Below are 18,164 nucleotides of genomic sequence, written 5' to 3'. Positions count from 1 at the left end.
CAAAGGGCTTCTATATCACTCATGAATATTCTGCACAATCAAAAGGGCTTCCCTGCAACTCGGCTTCGTATTAAATTTTCACATAACCGAGTTTGCTTCACCACACATCACAGCATAAAAATAAATATGAAAGAAACACATGTTAACTTGATTATCGGAGATAATCTTGGGTTTGTTGGCACCTGCGGGTCATCCTGACGTAGAGATCAGCGATAATAGACATTGAACGTTATAACGCTCCGAAGGTTGATGGTCTATTTCACGCAGGGGAAAAAAGCCTCCAGATTCTAGTAAAAATTCCAAGCAAAATGATAAAACTTCCGGCAAGCGAACTTTCATTAATTTTCACCCAAAAATTTTGTTGCCTGCATAATAAATAAATTATTTTCTTTTTGCAGCACTACTGTTCCATGATTTAGCCTGGTTTTATTGTTCCGCAGAGAGAAATTTGTCGTGAATTTTCGGCTTACGGAAGCAGGAGGTGATGTGACGAGTGGCGAGGGAGAATCGTGGCAGAACCCGGTGACTGTCAATTAGGAATTTCAGTAGAGAGAGCTGAGGGATTCTGAGCTGACTCAGCTGCTGAATGAATCTCCACGTCTCTGGTGCCATTTTGATGGCAAAACTTACCTCTCCCTTGGCACTGGTCCAGATAGATCCGCTGAAAATACGGTGCTTTAAATATTTTCACCATTGAGCAATAAATTACGGTACTAAAAAATTATAAAGACCTTTCTGGATTGAATTTTTTCCCTGGGGATCGGGTTTTTAACGGGTTCAGCTGGTCACAGAGGTAGCAATGATATTATTTAACAAACAAGCCGGATGACTGAGCTTATGCGACTACTGTTACCACTAATGCCCTGACGGGCTGGGGTATCCTTCCCCCTTGGCGTTCCCCCCCCAAGACTTCCCGCCGACAATTAAGCGATTAAAGAGGTCGATTTTTCTTGAGTATTAATGTTCACTTGTCCTTAATTCTATTCAGTAAAACAATGCTGCATATCCCTCTCTCTTCCATTAATGCTCAGCCCTTGAATTATTTTAAAGCCCTATTTATTTACAGAAACCAAAAAAAATTTAAAAATCGGCAAAACCTCCGTTCCCCTGTCAGACATTTACGATATTCTCCCTCGTTATCTGCATCACCTCGAAAGACACACAATATGCACATCGATACGCCACGTCGATCACGCCTCACATGCCACCCCCTGGCCACCCCTCACTATCCCGTTAAAAAAAAGTCACAGTAATGAAAAAAAGTGTCACTGAAACTCAGTTTGAATCTCATCGAGAATATTTTATTCGTTACAGTTTTGCCATAGAATTTTTTTCACCCCCTGGACTTTAATTGATTCAATCGGCGAAAAACACGAGTCCTTTTTCACTACCACCCGCTCTCCTCACCCTTCTTCCAGCCCCGCCTGTTCCCTACCCCCTCGTCCTTCCTTCACTCTTTTAGGTTCTCGTTTTTGGGGGGGGGGGGGGTGGGTATGGCCGCTGACGCCCCCTGGAGCTAACCGCTGTAACGAGACGCCAAAGCCAACCCCTCGAGCTATCACCCCCTCCACAGGCCTGTAGCTCTCTTTCTCTACTGTACAGGGTGTCCCACGACCGATCCTCTACCTTCACGGGTGTGAAGAGGTTATTGTTTTTCAAATGGAAAATATCCCTTCCACTTTTGGATCTGAGATTTTTTTGAGGGCTGAAATTTCGAGTTCTTTTGTCTGCTTTCACTGATTTCAGGAGCAGAATTTTTTTTTAAACCTCAGGGTACCCTTTCAATATCCTTGAAGTCAAAAAATTGATTACGGGACACCCTGTACATCAGCAATTCGTCTCTCTCGCACCCTCTGCAGGGAGTGATATAATATGGAAACATTTATACACAGAAACTGGAGGCTGAAATGTTGTGGTCCCCGGGTGGTGGAGAAATTGTTTTCCCCTCGGCTGGGGTGGGGAAAAGGCAGGAAGGGGCGGCAGGGGGGAGAGAGAGGGGGCGGCATAGAAGACTGTAGTCCGTGCAAATGCGTTTATTATTTTAATTAGAGCCTTTCAGGGTGGTGAAAAGAGAAGTGAGGCGGCTTCATGCTGAGGGGTATCCATTCGCGCTGACGCCCCGGGCGGACAAGAAATTTTGAATTATACGGGAGAATAGGGGCAACAATGGATAAAGAGGTTATTTCAAGGGTTTTTGGGCGTTAGAGTGATTTTTTAGAAGGTTGTATTACTATTGTATCAATAGCTCGTTTCTCGTCATTTTTACAAGGAGGGAAATAGTTAAATAAAAAATACGCGCACTTTTTGCAATTTTTCAAAATGCTAGCAAATGTCTCGCCGGGAAAATGAAGGGTTGAAAGATGTATGTTTTGGTTGGGATGAAAGAACAAGGGACAGGGTAACGTAAAGGGTCACTTTATAACAAGTAACCCCTTCTGGAATGACTAGACAGATTTTCCTGTGGTTCGTCTGGAATGTCGCTATCGCTGCAATGAAAAAATGCAAAAAGAGGGTCGGTTATAAAATACTTCTGCTCTTTGGTCTTCCAGACCAAAACTTGTTGAACATTTTAGCTCAATGTGTTTTGGTTGAAAAAAGAGGGTGAAGTGCCATAAAAATTGTGCCGTTTCACGCTTCTGGTGAGAGAGTCAATGTATATCTGTGAAGTTGAAGTATATTCTTACAAAAAATGAGGAACGACTGCAGTCAATGTGCAGTGACCAGAAGAAAACGGAGTAAAAGTTTCACTGCGGGCTCACTTTATAAAATATGTTTCATCCTCGGGTTTGTTTCGTGGATTACTTTATTTACCTACGGAGAGTGGACAAAAAATGTAGAAAAAAGGGGTTGGTTATAAAGAAAATATTTGAACTCAATGTGTTTCGGTGAAAAAAGGGTTGCTGACTCATAAAAATGTGTCCCGTTTTCATTTTTCGGGAAATCCCAACACGGTAACCCGAAAAAATGGTGTAAGTCCCCGACGAATTCCCCTCCCAGCATGTTGATACTAAAGGATACCTCGTTTGTGAAAACGGGCCTGATTTTTTTCCGTTACCGGTGAGAAGAAAAATTCAGGCAACAGTTTTTGCAGCGGTTCCAGCCCTCGGTTCACTCTTTTCCCGTTAAAAAATTACAACAGAAAAATTTACAATCCCAAAAAGAGTCTGCTGGGGCTCTTGAGTAGAAAAAAATTGGCCAAAAAAAGGGTAACCTTCCTTGCAACCCCCTGGTTGTTTTCCGTTATGCAAAAAAGTTTACGGTGGACGTTCTGTTCCACGGATATGGGCACCAAATGCGGGGAAATAAACCCATAAAAATGTCCGTTAACATTCCAAAAAGGTCCTCCTGTTTTTCATACCGTTTTCACCCTTTTACCAGGACTCGGGAAATTCATTGAAAAAATTACCTCCTGAAAAATTGGTAATAAATACTTCCAAAATCCTTCTTTTCCGGAAACAAAAATACTTCTGCTTCTTTTTCAATAAAAAAAAAATTTGAATATTCGAAGAAAAAATCAAATTGAGATTTATTGAAGTGTCAAGTTGGGCCTTCACCAAAGGAAGAATTAATCTCTCCGCCCGTGTACGGCTCCTCATCACCCAATAAATAATTCTAAATGCTTTTCTCTCACATTCCGCCGCCCAATTACTAGAAAAGACAAATCTGAAAAAATATGTTCTCACTTCTCCACCTTGTCTTCCGCGAAGCCGAGCTTAGCCCGGACTTATCGCATGTGTAACTCCAGGCGATGACCCGGTAGAAATCTGTGGAAAGGATGAATCCTCCATCTGGTGTGTATTACACTCTGAGCTACTTTTTCCCGATGAAGCCCCAGCATCCCTCGAGCATTGACCCACTGACCATAGTCAACAGAGGCTCTCCTCGAGCACCAGAAGGAGAGAGACAGTTCAGAGTACGAAATACGACCGTCGTCAATAAATTGGAAAGTCGAGGCTTTTCCCTCGACACAAAATGACCCTCAAAACACTCCTCCCTCCCTCCCTCAAACCGGCCAATGCCTAGATTTTCCTCGTCGGTGGGTAATTTATTGCCCGAAATATTCAAAAACCCTATCGTAAAATCATTTCACCTCGGCGCCCAGTGGACGACAACTGTTCAGTCGGTAATTTCGTTTGCAGACATTTCGGTCAAATGACAGTGACCACTGTACCGCAAGATTTTGTCGGTGATGGCCTTGAAAATCGTGACTGGGTCACGAAATCACTGCTTCTGAAGGGCACCAGTGCTATAAAGTGCGGAGTGTCCGGTGGTAATGATGGCGGTACCCGAAATTTGATCGCAGGTAATGCTCGTCCTGATGGCGTCACCACAGGCAATAATAACACTGAGATAATAACGCACATCCAGGCAATGCAAATATGAAGTGCATGTAATGCCGTTATTTTTAATTCATTGCGGAAATCGTTGAATGAATCGGCAGTTTTAGCGAGTGCTCAGAAACAACGTGATGATGACTTGACGAGTCCACTGGATTTATTTGAAGTGCCAGAGTTATTTGTTTATGGATTTTCCTGCACTTCTACATCGAGAAATGTTCAGGAAAAATAACGGAACACGCAGTTCACCGAGTACGGAATCATCCGGAAAATTTCAATTTTGGGACAGATACTTTGTTTTTTCGTACTCTACTTCATTGACGCAAACAATGATTATGATAAACGTCAATGTATTTATTTCACGTACCAAGTGAGGAGATGAAAGGCATCAGCGGGTGATTTCGTGTGACGGATTTGTTATTAAACCCCGGGGGTCACACACCACACGAGATCATTTCGAATGGGGGTAGTCCAAGTGTACGTGCATAAAACATCCCACACATCCCCCCAATATTTTTTTCTCCTTGTCACATGTATTTCGCACAATATACCAAACTCAATAGCACAGCTTGCCTGCCGTGTTTCAAACTATACTTCGCCTTGTTTGTACATTTCTCCCATTTGTGTGGCAACTGTGTATCTGTATAAACTAGAGAAATAAATATTGCAGCTGTTTTCTTACCATTCACTGATGCATTTTGGGAATTTTTTGATTTAATTTATAATAATTGAAATTTACACTGAAATTTTCTCACTAAAAATCCATAAATTAATGGGGAGTTCCTGGGGGACTGCGTATTGTTGTTTAATTCCGAAAAATTTCCCCTAAAATTGAAGAATGTTAAATTCACATATTTTTAAAAGTTTAATGGACAAGTTCGTAATATTTCAAGAGGTGAAAACGTACCCCACAGGGTTGCGCGTGGCTCACCAAGCATTTGTCCACAGGGTTTCCAATCCCAGGAACGTGTACGACTTGTTTATATCGGTTTTAGAGAGTGGGTCTTGTAAATTTTTCATCGCAGCGGGATTTGAAAGATACCCTGTGGAACCTCTGCAGAGACGACGATGGATGCCAGGGGTGAGAAGTCAACAGGGGGCTGCCCTCTGTCCTGGAACGCGCACCACTCTCTCCTCTCGATTTTCACAGCCTCTACCCCTTCTCATTTAAGACATCGGGTGGGCGCGATGTCTACGCGTGCCATTAAATTCTCAAATCATTGTTCAATATTGTCATTGTTCAACGAATGAAACACAGGAGAAAATTTGATGATCCGATCTCTATGTGCCTAACCCTATCAAATGTCAGAAATATTCTGATCTTCCAATTTCTGGTCTCAAAGAGTGAGCTGGTGTCTAATTTTTCAGCAAACTATAAATCATCTTCGAGCTACTGCAAATTTTTTTTCAAGCGCAGCAGCAAAATGCGGTGTAAAAAAAAGTGAGTGGTGAAAAGTGGATGGACAAAAAGGGAAGGAGGAAGTGACCATGGCGAGGTCATATAATTTTATAGAGGTCACAGACAAAAGCACTCGCGGCAACCGGAGCTTTTGAAAACATAAAATTTTACTGCCATTCTCTCCCTCACCAACGCGTTCCTTCTCAGGAACACGAAGACTCCCATGTGCCTGCGGTAAACCGGGCATCGTTTTGGTGGCTACCGCAGAGAGGCCATTTTTTCTGTTTTTTATCCCGTGTCATATCGGCAAAAAAGTCCCAAATTGTAAATCATAACGTCAGCCTTCATTTTTTGAGACTCGATATTTATTGGTTTACGCCTTGTTTGACCAAATTCTTCACCACCAACAATTTTTTTTTTCCAGAAAAAACTTCTGGAAAAAAGAGAATGAAATTAGCACCGACCACTTTTTTTTCTCACTGGAATTTTTTTGGGAAAACATTGCGGTTGAGGAAAATCTTAACGCGTTGCTCATTGCGCGATGCACGCGACTGCAACGACGCAATGATTCAAAGTCGTGTTTTAATTATCTTGATTGGCAGAAAAAAAATCTTATGACTACCAGGCCCATTAATGATGCAATTGTCTTCAATTCTCACTCTGCTTGAATTATAATCTGCGGGATTCTGCGGCTTTTCAATCAGCCAGTCACGTGTGTTTGTGTTACTATTTCAGTCCTATGCAATTGAAAACCTTCAACTTGACAGAGACCTGGTATCACTCTTTTATGCACGATAGCACGACGGAAGTGCCTTATCAGCATCAATCAGCACGTTTTAACTCAATTTTACGAAAAAAAATGACAGCACGACGAAGTGGTATATAAACCCTTTAGTGCACCCGCTTCGAATTCATTGTGAATTTAACTTGCAGCAGTCGACGACAGAGTTTACCTGGTGCAAACTGAATAACGTGGTATGGATACAACAATCACAGAAGCAACAATAGATAATTACCCCTATTAATTAGTGTTAGATCGATTAAAATTCGACAGTTATGTTAAAGCCATCAGTACTGGGACTGATTTAAATTAATGATTGATGAGTGACTAATGAGTACTAATTTCTCATCGGCTCTGATTAGAATTAACAACCAAATGAGTCTATTAAATTTTTAGCAGCTCTATCAATCGACTTTCCCCCTCACTCACAAATTATTGGCACTGGCAAACCTTATCAGCCATAAAACTCGCGCTCTAGAGATAAGTGCTTAATTAACAACCATTTCAGATTTGAGTACGAAACACCTTTGCAATTTGATCAGCATTAATTGTTCCCTTGTTCCTTCCGACTGCACAAGTCATGGCTCTAGACAACCTTGAACCAACGGACGTATTTTTCGAAAAAATTTTACACCGAGGCCTGCGAGACACAACGATTCAGGATGTAGTCCTGATAAAAAAGGAGTCAGCTACGCAGAAGGGTGATAATTTCCTCAGCCTCCTAACGAGGTTGACCTTGAGATATGTCTGCAATGCATCAGGAGAAAATTGTCGGGATAAAATAGAGAGGACAGCGCACCTTATCGTGAAGGAAGAGCCTATTGTGAGTGAAACAGCGCTGGAAAGTATTCGCGAAATGGATATCTTCAATACTGAGCGTCAACTCCTGGAAGAAGTCCTTCCCAGGATCGAGGAGCTTGTGGGGAGGAAACTGGCTCCCAAAGTTTACTACAGTTCGACTGATCCTCAGATTATTGTCATGGAGGACATATCGGCTCAGGGCTTCAAAAATTCAAGTAGACTTTTGGGGCTCAATCAAGCGCAAGTTCTGATGGTTCTTGAAAGCTTGGCGGACCTTCATGCGGGATCTGTTTTAATAAATGAGCAGGTGAAATTTTTTTATAGAAAAATTAAGTTCAATGAATTTTCTCAAATGAATATTGTCGGTTAAATATCAACAATCCTGGCGAACAACAGATAGATAATTCACAGATGGTTCAGGATTGATTTTTTAATTTATTTGTCATGACTGAAATTAACTGGAATAATTTTACCCCATATTCCAATACTGATGATCCTTACTCTTTCATATTTTTTTAGACTCATGGATCCCTGAAAAAATATTCCTGGGGACTCGTGAATCCGGACATGCCAGCGAACTTTTTTAAAACAATGCAGGCAACAGTGGCGAATGTTGCGAGGGCAATTGGCAGTTGGCCTGATAAAAAATTCATACCGATATCCAAGAAACTTGAGAAGATATCTCATCATGTAATTGAGAGGATGAAAGAAGTATGTCTGTATGACAGTGACGAATTCTGTGTTCTGAATCACGGGGATGTATGGAGCACTAACATTATGTTCCAGAATGATGAGACAGGAAAACTCAAGGATGTTCGACTTGTGTGTGATTATCCTATGTTCAGAGAAACCATAGATTCTTTCAAAATATTAATATGTTAATTATGCCAAATTCTACGATCTACAAACACATATATATAATTACTTTCAGCTCGACTACCAGTTTGTTGTTTGGTCATCGCCGGTAATCGATCTCTGCTACTTCCTGAACGGCGCCCCTGAGCCCAGTTTGAAAGGACCGAACGATTACCTGTTTTTTGAAAAATATCTCAACCGTCTGTCAGCCACAATGAAAAAAATCGGTTGCGTTTCTAAGGCTCCTACGATGGAGGATTTAAAAAAGTCTCTGTACAAACGTCGAATTCTTCTACTTTTATGCGGCGTCTGGTTCTATCCGAAAATGATCGCAGAAGGGGGTGAACTGGAGACCATTGAAGATATATTCTACACGGAAAAGAATAACATAAATATTATGCAGAATGCAAAGGTTAAAGCGGTGATAGAGAAGATGTTGCCTCTGTGGAACGACAGAGGATATTTGGATTGAAGAGAAATTTCGTAATTAACTAAACCTGACTCGGCAGTTTATTTTATCAGTGATCATTCAGCTTTTCATAACATTTTCGTAAAACCGTAAAAGTACTGCGCAACGTTATGATGTCAATATTGGGTTAACCGATAAAAATATCAATATAAATTATAATTCTGAAAAATAGAAGAGTCGAGCAATAAAAGTAATTTCTCCCCACATAGTTTCCTCAGGTAGTAACTTGTCATTAATCAGCCAAATAGAACCAATATAAATAATATTCCTTCAAAAATACAGTTGGCACAATTCCACTCATCATTTTATCACTTGATCCACGAGATAACAATTTATATTAACAGTTGATCTGCAATTTCGTCAGTTGGTATTAACGAATTGTTACAAATTGATTCAAATTCTGTCAGAGAATTTCTCTCCGCAGTAAATAAATTTTTTTTCTCGTTTTCGGGAATGAAGAGGATATTCACTTTTGCAGGCGAAGAAGAGTATAATTCTTCTCATGTTTGATTATGATTAACCGTTTATGATATGATAATGCAGACGGTGATGATGACAATCTCTGATAAAGGATGGCGCATCAGCAAATATTAAATAAATTTGGGAGCATATTAAAGACTGATACGACGATTCGTATCAGTCATTAAGAAGATTTTTTTACTCCGTACAAAATAACGGTTGAACCATGAGGATAGTAAGTGTCTTAAGTCCTCTTCCTTTCTTCCAGTGAATACAAATAATTTTTTTCATGCACTACCTTCAAGGGTTCTTCAGCTGGGGACAATCTGGAACAGAACGACGTCTTCAGGAAAATTTTACACGAGGGATTCCCAGACGAAATAATTGAAGATGTCGTGCTATTAAATAAGGAACCAGTGACCAAAAAGGGAGAAAACTATCTCAGTCTTTTAACCCGATTAACATTTAAATATGTCTGCAGTCCTTCCGGAGGTGATCGCCACGAGAAAGTGCAGAAGATTCTTAATGTTATCCTGAAAGAAGAGCCTGACAGTGACTCAGCAACTCTGGAGACCATCCACAGAATGGATATTTTCAACGTCGAGCAGCAATTACTCCAGGATATCGTTCCCAAGGTCGAGGGCTTAATTGACAGGAGACTAGCCGCCAAAGTCTATCACTGTTCAACTGAACCGCGGATTATAGCCATGGAGGATCTATCGATTTTAGGGTTTAAAAATACAAATCGCAAAGTGGGATTGAGTGAAGATGAGGTCTACATGATTCTGGAGAACCTGGCGGAGTTCCATGCAGGCACGATTCGATTAGCTGAACAGGTGAGTTTATACGAGGAAAAACAATACCCGCATGACCTCCAATGTATTATTAGGACCCTGGGTGTCTCACCCGATTTTCCATTGGCTTGCTGAACATGACACCGACGTTCTACAAAATGATAGAAGACACTATGAGGAACGTGGCCCGTCAAATTCGCACGTGGTCGGACCCGAAATTCCTTCCACTCTCAGAAAAGCTGGAGAACATGTCGGAAGTTGCTGTTGCAAGACTCAGGGAAGTGTATAAGCTGACTGATGATGAAATTGGTGTCCTGAATCACGGAGATTTGTGGTGTAACAATATCATGTTCCAGTACGATGACAACAGGAAACTTGAAAATCTCCGATTCGTAAGTTATTTCCATCTGACTTCAGAACATCTTCGAGACAATTTTTTTTTTTCTACTCGTGTAATGTCGAGTGTTGAATACAATTTTGGCCAATACACTAACCCTTTGTTTCAGGTTGATTATCAATTTTCTATCTGGTCGTCTCCTGCAATCGACATCACTTATTTTCTTTCCTGTGCTCCTGAACTCAAAATAAAAGGAACACAAGATGATTTATTTTTGGAAAGATATTTGACTCGTTTATCAAGCACCATGAAGCGTATAGGTTGTACATCAGAACCTCCAACGATGGAGCAGTTGAAAAAATCTCTGCATAAACGGCAGATTCTATCCCTGATAACTGGAATCGTCTTCTTTGCAATAATGATTGCGGATGACGGCGATATTACGGATCTAGAGGATATATTGCATAAAGAAACACATGACGCAGACACTCTGAAGAACCCGAGAGTTAAAGCTGCGGTGGAAAAGATGCTGCCCATATGGAATGACAGAGGTTATTTGGACTGACATTGATTAGCAAACACTAATATATTTTTTACTCGTTAACGAATACATATTTGATGAAACTTGTGTCTCTTGACCTGCACCTTTGCAAGTGAACCATTTACTAACTATCAAGAAATATTTGCTTCATCATATTACTCTGCAATTTGTTGGCATTCAAAGAATCTTGGTTGAAATAAATGAATTATTCAGCCAGTGCGTGATGAACTCATCCACTCGTTGGGTAATTCAAAGCAGGTTAAAGATTGTGGTGAATTAGTAAAATCAGTAATGTGAAGGAGACAATAAGTCATCATGATATCGTCATTAAGAATATCCAAGTAGTTTGCGTAATTTTCAGGAGGGATTTTGCTCAGACTTTATAAAATAAACTAAATTAATTTTTACGCCCGATGTCATTGTTAATTATCGGATGATTTTGTAATCCAACTGAGAATGATCCTCCATCAATCAGCTGATTATAAAACATTTATAAAAAATGGGGCAGCAATAAAATTATGAAGGAGAATGGAGCGATACAGAAATTTTTCTTATTGTTTAATCTATGAATCACTTAATACAACACTGCGTGATGGTGCATTCCATCGATGAATTAAACATCAAATCATCCACGGTCATCAAGCCTGACCTTATGCGCATTGAGCACAGGGTAAGGCAAAGGACTGATGCCCCAGTTATTTTTCGGATAAAAACGGAGAGAAATTCTGATGCGGTATATGCAATACAAATTACGTATTTTACGGAATCAGTAGGCGAATTTGGCCGTCAAATGTATCACAAACATTTGGCGGTCATTCCGCTTTTAATGGTGATGATCGGAAATGAAGAGGAGGTTAACGGAAATAATATGATTTTATTGTTTTTTATGATTATATTCTCAATGATAACCTTCTAACAGAACAAATTCTATCTGCAGTTTACGCAGTCCCATGTAATTTTCACGCATAAATAAGGCGTCTTCAAGGAAGACATATATCGCGACCTCTTGTCGCATTTTTCGCATAAAATTATCGCACTGTAGACACTAGTCGTGTTGCGTGAGGCCTCCAGTTTTAGTGTCATTTATCACTGAATATGCCATAACAAGAAACACAGACTTAAATGAGAAATACGCTTATCAATTGCGTGTACGAATTATAATCAGTGACAATTATTCCTAGGTTCATTGATTATTTTTATTTACATGTTTACACGATGTAATTGAGCGACAAGATGTATCTGCGGTTCGCGTATTAATTAGTATCTGTATCTGTTCGAATGTGGGTAGAAGGGAATGAAATAAAGTCATTATAATCAATAAACAATTCATCGCAAATTTTTTCTACCTCATAGACATAATAATTTTGATTTAATGTCGTAGACATATGTTTCTTCGAAAATGTGCACTTGACTTTTTATTATAAAGTTGACATTTATTGCTGGTATAGACAGACTGACGAAGTTCTCTGTCACACTTGTTAGAGGAGGAGGTACCGCGTGTGTATTTATAATCACGTATCAGAGACTCATAATAGTGATAATTAACATATTACTGGTTTATGCATTACGATAGAACAACGATGAATGCATGTTTGATCGCCGATTGAAGGCCCCGTATTTCCGATGCTGTGCTGCACGGGGAAATATTATTTAATAAAATTCGACAAGAAATTTTAGCAAAAAATTTACGCGACATTTGAGAGAAAAAAAAACTTGACATTAAAAAATACAGGGAACCTTATTATCTTTTATTACAAATAATCATTATCATTTCAATAATATGGGTCAGGCCTTGGGATTTTTTTTTCAAATTTTTAGGACAATTGTCCCCTTCCGGTCTTGAATCGCTGAAGCGAATGCGATCATCGCGTTGTCATTAACTCACGGATGGAAATAATTGTTGAAGTACTATAGCTCGTTTTCGAATTCAAGGTACAAGGTCTCTAGACGTGTCAGTGAGACTCAATCAGAGAATATTAATCTTTTATTTAAAAAACAATCAATAGACACTTGCCTTCAGAATGACGGAAAAATTACGCAATTTTTATAGGATATTCCTTCACGTGTCTACGATTCAAGTGTATTTTTAGATTTTCTCTAGAGATTTGAATTGAATTTTCATTATCAGAGAAAATGAAATTGTTTCTGTGTCCTCTCTTCTCGCGGATATCTTTACCGGGTCCCAATGTCTCACGATTTTGACTTCACCATAGCTAAAATCCTTGATAATAACTCATGATCATCGTGACTTAACAACATCGGCACATTATGCAACAATCGAATAATAATTACCGAGCGTATTAACGACAGGCCTAGTGTTGGATTATCGTAACTAATGCGTATTACTAAACTACACTCCATCAGAACAATCATTTAGCTTCGGTTGCGGAGCGGGGAGAGGAAAAATGGATGTTACACAAATGCTGACATTGGTATAAAAAGGAAAACAGATCCTCACCAGCTCTGTATCAATTCACTTCCTCGATTTTGCGCGCTCATCGATTTTTAACAGATCATAGAATTAACGGAAATGTGCTCCACTTGACACCACTGTTCCTTCAAAATCGTGCCAGTGAAGAGTATCGAGATCATTGAATCAGTGATTAGATTACTTGATCTTGTGCTTTTAGTTTTATTGAAGCAAAATGGCTCTGGCCAATCTTGCTCCAGGTGACATCTTCTTCCAGAATATTTTGCATCGTGGGCTGAAGGATCAGACGATCCAGGATGTTATGCTTGTGGAGAAAAAACCAGCGGTCAATAAAGGAGACAATTACATGAGTGAATTAACGAGGTTTACACTGAAGTACAAATGCAAAGAGCCAAAGGAACGGTCCAATGAAAAAGTGGAAAAGCTGGTCTGTCTTATTATAAAGGAAGAGCCGAATGCCACTGCTGAGACCTTGGAACTCATTCGTAACGCGAATATCTTTAATATTGAGCGATCAATGTTGGAGGAAGTTATTCCGAGAATTGAAGAACTCATTGGAAAAAGAATAGGCCCGAAGTTTTATTATTCATCAGTCGAACCTCCGATTATTGTGATGGAGGATCTCGCTGCGTTGGGCTTTAAAAATAAAAATCGTAAAGTGGGGTTGAATGAAGCACAAATATTCCTGATATTGGAAAATCTTGCAGATTTTCATGCCGCATCGGTCCTATTGAATGAACAGGTAATGACGAAGAAATTTGTAACGCTCAGTAATTTCGCAAATTGATCCTATCTTGAAAAAAAAATATATGTTGCCAATTATATTTGTCTGAGAAATTAACGAAAAAACTCATTTTCAACTGTTTCACATTTCTTAAGGATCCTCAGTTTGTATCACGCTTCACAAATGGACTCGTCAGCAAGAATACCTCGAAGATGATGTTCAATTATCTGTCAAAAGGATTAGAGGATGTTGCGAGGGAAATTTCGACTTGGGGGGATGAACAATTCATTTTGATAGCGGAGAAGATTAAGAAAAGAGGCACTGCTTATGCCGAACAACTTATGAACATTTATCAACACGATGAGGACGAGCTGAAGGTTCTGAATCATGGAGATGTGTGGATCAATAACATTATGTTCCGAGATGATGACAATGGTAGATCGTTAGAGATTCGCTTAGTAAGTATGTCATAAACAATTCTGCAAAGTCACCAAAAAAAGGGGAAGTGTGGAAATACAATTTTCATTTGGTCTCTAGTGTGATAGGAGACCAGTAGAAATTTTTTTCCAAGACTTTGCCTCAAGAGTTTTATTTGATTTTCTGCAGAGCTTTGTAATTACCCTTAATTGATGTTCCAATATATTTTTCCCCCCTCAGGTTGACTATCAGCTCACCGTTTGGGCGAGTCCTGCCACAGAACTTTTGTACTTCCTCGGCGTCGCTCCTGAACGAAGTCTGAAGCTGACCCACGATGACGTATTTCTAGAAAAATACTTGACTCATTTGACGAGCACAATGGAGAAGTTGGGCTGTCGTAGGAAGCCTCCAACCATGGGACAATTGAAAAGATCTATGCACAAACGTAGGTCATTGGGACTCCTGGCGACACTCGTGTTCTGGCCAAGAATGCTATCCGAGGAAGGGGACGTGGAGGCTATCGACGAAATTTTCCAAAATACTGGAGAGTCAAGAGGAAGACTTCTGAAATATCCAGAAGCGAAGGAAATGTTGACAAAGGTCCTTCCAATCCTCGACGAGCGAGGCTACTTGGACTAAATGATTTATACGATCAAATTTTGGAATGTTTTGGTCGTAACATTTAATCCAATTAAGAATTTACCTCAAATTCTGAGTCTCAGGAAGTCTCACAAAATAGACAATGAATTGTATTGAGCTTAACAGATCGTCTGTACAACAAAAAAGTGAAAAAAATAAGTAGATGTAATCACAATCTTGCATCAACCATTAATACGATAATAAAATTTTCATTATTTTTATCGTTGGCCTCGAAAGAAATGTATTGAGAGATGACCGCAGGCCAGTAAATCATAATATGGACAGGGGGTCTATTTCGTCATGTCGAGTCATTTGCCAGAAATATTCAAGAAATGATGTAAGTGCACTCTTAATTCACTGTTGGCACCATATCTTACCTGATCACGTGACGAACAATAACTTCACTATCTACCTCAATTATTCTTACTGATGATTGTCAGGAATATTGAGTATTTGGTTTCCCTATTCCGACGAAGAGTGGGATTGTAGTGATGTGGGAATTCATATAAAAATCAAACTATACGTACGTTAAGTCAGTCTGTGTCAGTCACATCCAGCCGATGGCGAAGTTGGTGATAATATCCATTAAAATAATTAAAATTAAATAAAAGAAATAGTTTGAAGTGAACTACGTTTTGATAGTACTTATTTACTGCTTACCAAATCAGCCATTTTGATTCTTTTTCTCAAGTTCGTGGTGTTATCATAGAATAATGACGCTCTTTGATCTCGCTGTTGGTGAGGATATTTTTCGAAAAACTTTGCTTCATCGGCTGAAGGACCCAACAATCCGGGATGTAATGCTCGTGGAAATAAAACCAGCAGTTGAAGAAGGGGAGAATTACATGAGCGAATTAACGAAATTCACGTTAAGTTATAGCTGCGATGTGGCTGATGAAGATTCTAGTGAAGAAGCTCACGAAGTAGTTTATCTCATTGCAAAGGAGGAGCCGAATGGCAATGAATGGACTTTGGAAAATATACGAATGTTAAATTTTTTCAATACTGAACGAGCACTTTTGGAGGAAGTCATTCCCAGGATCGAGGAGCTTACTGGGACATTGGTCGGCCCAAAATTTTTTTATTTTTTGTCTGAGCCACAGGCCATTATTATGGAGGATTTGGCTGCTTCCGGTTTCGAGAATAAAGATCGTAAATTAGGACTGAATGAGGACCAAGTTTTTTTGGTTCTGGAAAAATTGGCGGATTTTCATGCGGCATCAGTTTTGTTGAACGAGCAGGTAATCTATGGATATTGTATTTAAAAACCAAATCGTTATCTTTTCGAGTTATGTCGAATAAATTTTATCAATTTGATGTCACACCCAACACTATAATTTTTCATACCGTAGGATCCTCATTTCGTGTCTCGCTTCACCAGCGGACTCTTCAACGATAATTTGTTGGGCATGCTCACCATGTTTATGTCAAAAGCATTAGAGGCTGTTGCTGAGAGAATAGAAACGTGGCCAGACAAACAATTTGCTTTGATAGCTGAGAAGCTCCGAGACAGATCAAAGGATGTAGGCCCCGAACTTGGAAAACTTTATCAATGCGACGAGGACGAAATTAGAGTTTTGAATCATGGAGATCTGTGGATTAACAACATTATGATCCGAGATAATGAATACGGGAAACCTGAAGACGCTCGCTTTGTAAGTATTGAATACTGGGGCACATCTGTAATGAGATTTAATGATTTTTTTGGCAGGTTGACTATCAGATGCCTATTTGGGGAAGTCCTGCCATCGATTTGCTCTACTTTCTCAGCCTCAGTCCCAAAAGAGATTTGAAGATGAGTCATGATAGCCTATTTTTGGAAAAATATTTGACTCGTTTGGCCAGCACGATGAAAAAATTGGGCTGCTCCAAGGCCCCACCCACCCTGGACCAATTAACAAAATCCATGCTTAGTCGTCGCGCAGTGACACTTTATGCAACTTTTTTTTTATGGCCAAAACTTCTGGCTGAGGTTGATGATGTTGAGGACTTTTACGAAATTGTCGATCACGGTGGAGTGACTAAAGCGCATCCTCTGAAATATGTGCATGCTCAAAAAGTATTCAAAAAAATTTTGCCAATATTAAATGAGCGAGGATATCTGGACTCAATTAGTCCACCGAAGTAATCGACAGTTTAAACCCCTCCCTTAAATTATAAAAGTACATCCATTATAGTTCATGTTTTACCACTTGTAATTGGAAATCTGTTTTTACCAATATAAAAATTGTTTTCAAAATATTTATTTTCCGCCCAAGTACTAACGGCCAAGACCCTCGGGGACAGCACGAGCGCTGGTATTTACCCTAAATAATGTCTCAAAAAAATCCCAAAATTCTGAAAAGGTTTGATCCACCAGATCTCGAAGCATTAGAATGCACAGTAGCAGCTTTCTAAACGACAACTGAACCAGAAGTTGTGACGTTGATTTATAGTAAAGCAGTAAAGCAGTAGGTAAGGACATCCTGGGGCGCATCGACTTGGTAACCTACATCGTGAACATTGGAAATTGTTGTGGCAAGCCTCGATGGGTGGTTTTCTGCTCGTCCAGTTTCAAGGATAAAAATGGACGTGGAAGACGAGGATGAAACTTTCTTCTGGTATTTGGGACACTAGAATTTCACTTCTGCCTCCAGAAAATGTATCTTCAACGAAGCCAGAAGCAGTTTATGTATCGATAGGTGGTGGGGAAAAAATACAGAGATCCCTCGAGTTAAAGTCAGTCACTAAGTCAGTCCAGCTTTGCAGTCACGAGGCTGTAAATCAAACTTCACGTTTGCCAAAAGTACGTACCCTCCTCCTGTGGCCCACCACTGGTTACTCCCACGTAAAGGTGAATGCGAGTGTATGGGCCTACTGTGTAAATCGGGAGGACCCCAAAAATATCCAGTAGCCAGATTTTCTTGGTTTTAAGTAAAAGAACGTCGTGCCCACCAACGGGGGTGTCGTCTATAATGGAGCTGTGGAAAGCCAAGAGGTGAGGATGGGAAAGTTTTTGGGGGAGAGCATGTAGCCCATGGTATCCGGGTTAGTCGGTCGTCAATCGTCCATGTAAAAATTCAGTAGCTGAGGGCAATTAGTCACGGAAAAGATGAATCGCCTTCCAGGGAAACCCTATTTTCTCTTTTCAAAATGTAGGTCTGATGGGCTGTAAGATCGATTGATTATTAACCCATAAAT

The 18,164-nt window shown here is 39.9% G+C and overlaps 2 protein-coding genes across 2 annotated transcripts; both read left to right on the top strand.

Annotated features, from left to right (window-relative positions):
- The first annotated feature begins 6,551 nt into the window (after nt 1-6,551).
- Nucleotides 6,552-17,139, top strand: LOC135161837 (uncharacterized). The gene is made up of 20 exons (XM_064119760.1): nt 6,552-6,711; nt 7,026-7,625; nt 7,838-8,140; nt 8,250-8,630; nt 10,987-11,066; nt 11,298-11,368; nt 11,547-11,626; nt 11,711-11,725; nt 12,347-12,387; nt 12,706-12,724; nt 12,780-12,853; nt 13,224-13,352; nt 13,415-13,946; nt 14,084-14,386; nt 14,586-14,978; nt 15,042-15,094; nt 15,222-15,321; nt 15,671-16,225; nt 16,337-16,639; nt 16,696-17,139. The coding sequence occupies exons 2-20, from the start codon at nt 7,098-7,100 to the stop codon at nt 17,110-17,112; spliced, it is 4,377 nt and encodes a 1,458-aa protein (XP_063975830.1). The 5' UTR covers nt 6,552-6,711; nt 7,026-7,097; the 3' UTR covers nt 17,113-17,139.
- Nucleotides 8,644-12,104, top strand: LOC135161964 (uncharacterized). Its single transcript, XM_064120005.1, has 4 exons — nt 8,644-9,336; nt 9,407-9,937; nt 9,991-10,287; nt 10,402-12,104. Exons 1-4 carry the CDS (start codon nt 9,328-9,330, stop codon nt 10,795-10,797), a joined length of 1,233 nt encoding a protein of 410 aa, XP_063976075.1. The 5' UTR covers nt 8,644-9,327; the 3' UTR covers nt 10,798-12,104.
- Nucleotides 17,140-18,164: the final 1,025 nt, after the last annotated feature.

The sequence above is a fragment of the Diachasmimorpha longicaudata genome, chromosome 4 (assembly GCF_034640455.1).
Source record: "Diachasmimorpha longicaudata isolate KC_UGA_2023 chromosome 4, iyDiaLong2, whole genome shotgun sequence".
In the NCBI taxonomy this organism is placed as follows: Eukaryota; Metazoa; Arthropoda; class Insecta; order Hymenoptera; family Braconidae; genus Diachasmimorpha; species Diachasmimorpha longicaudata.
This window is presented reverse-complemented; position numbering and strand designations above follow the sequence as displayed.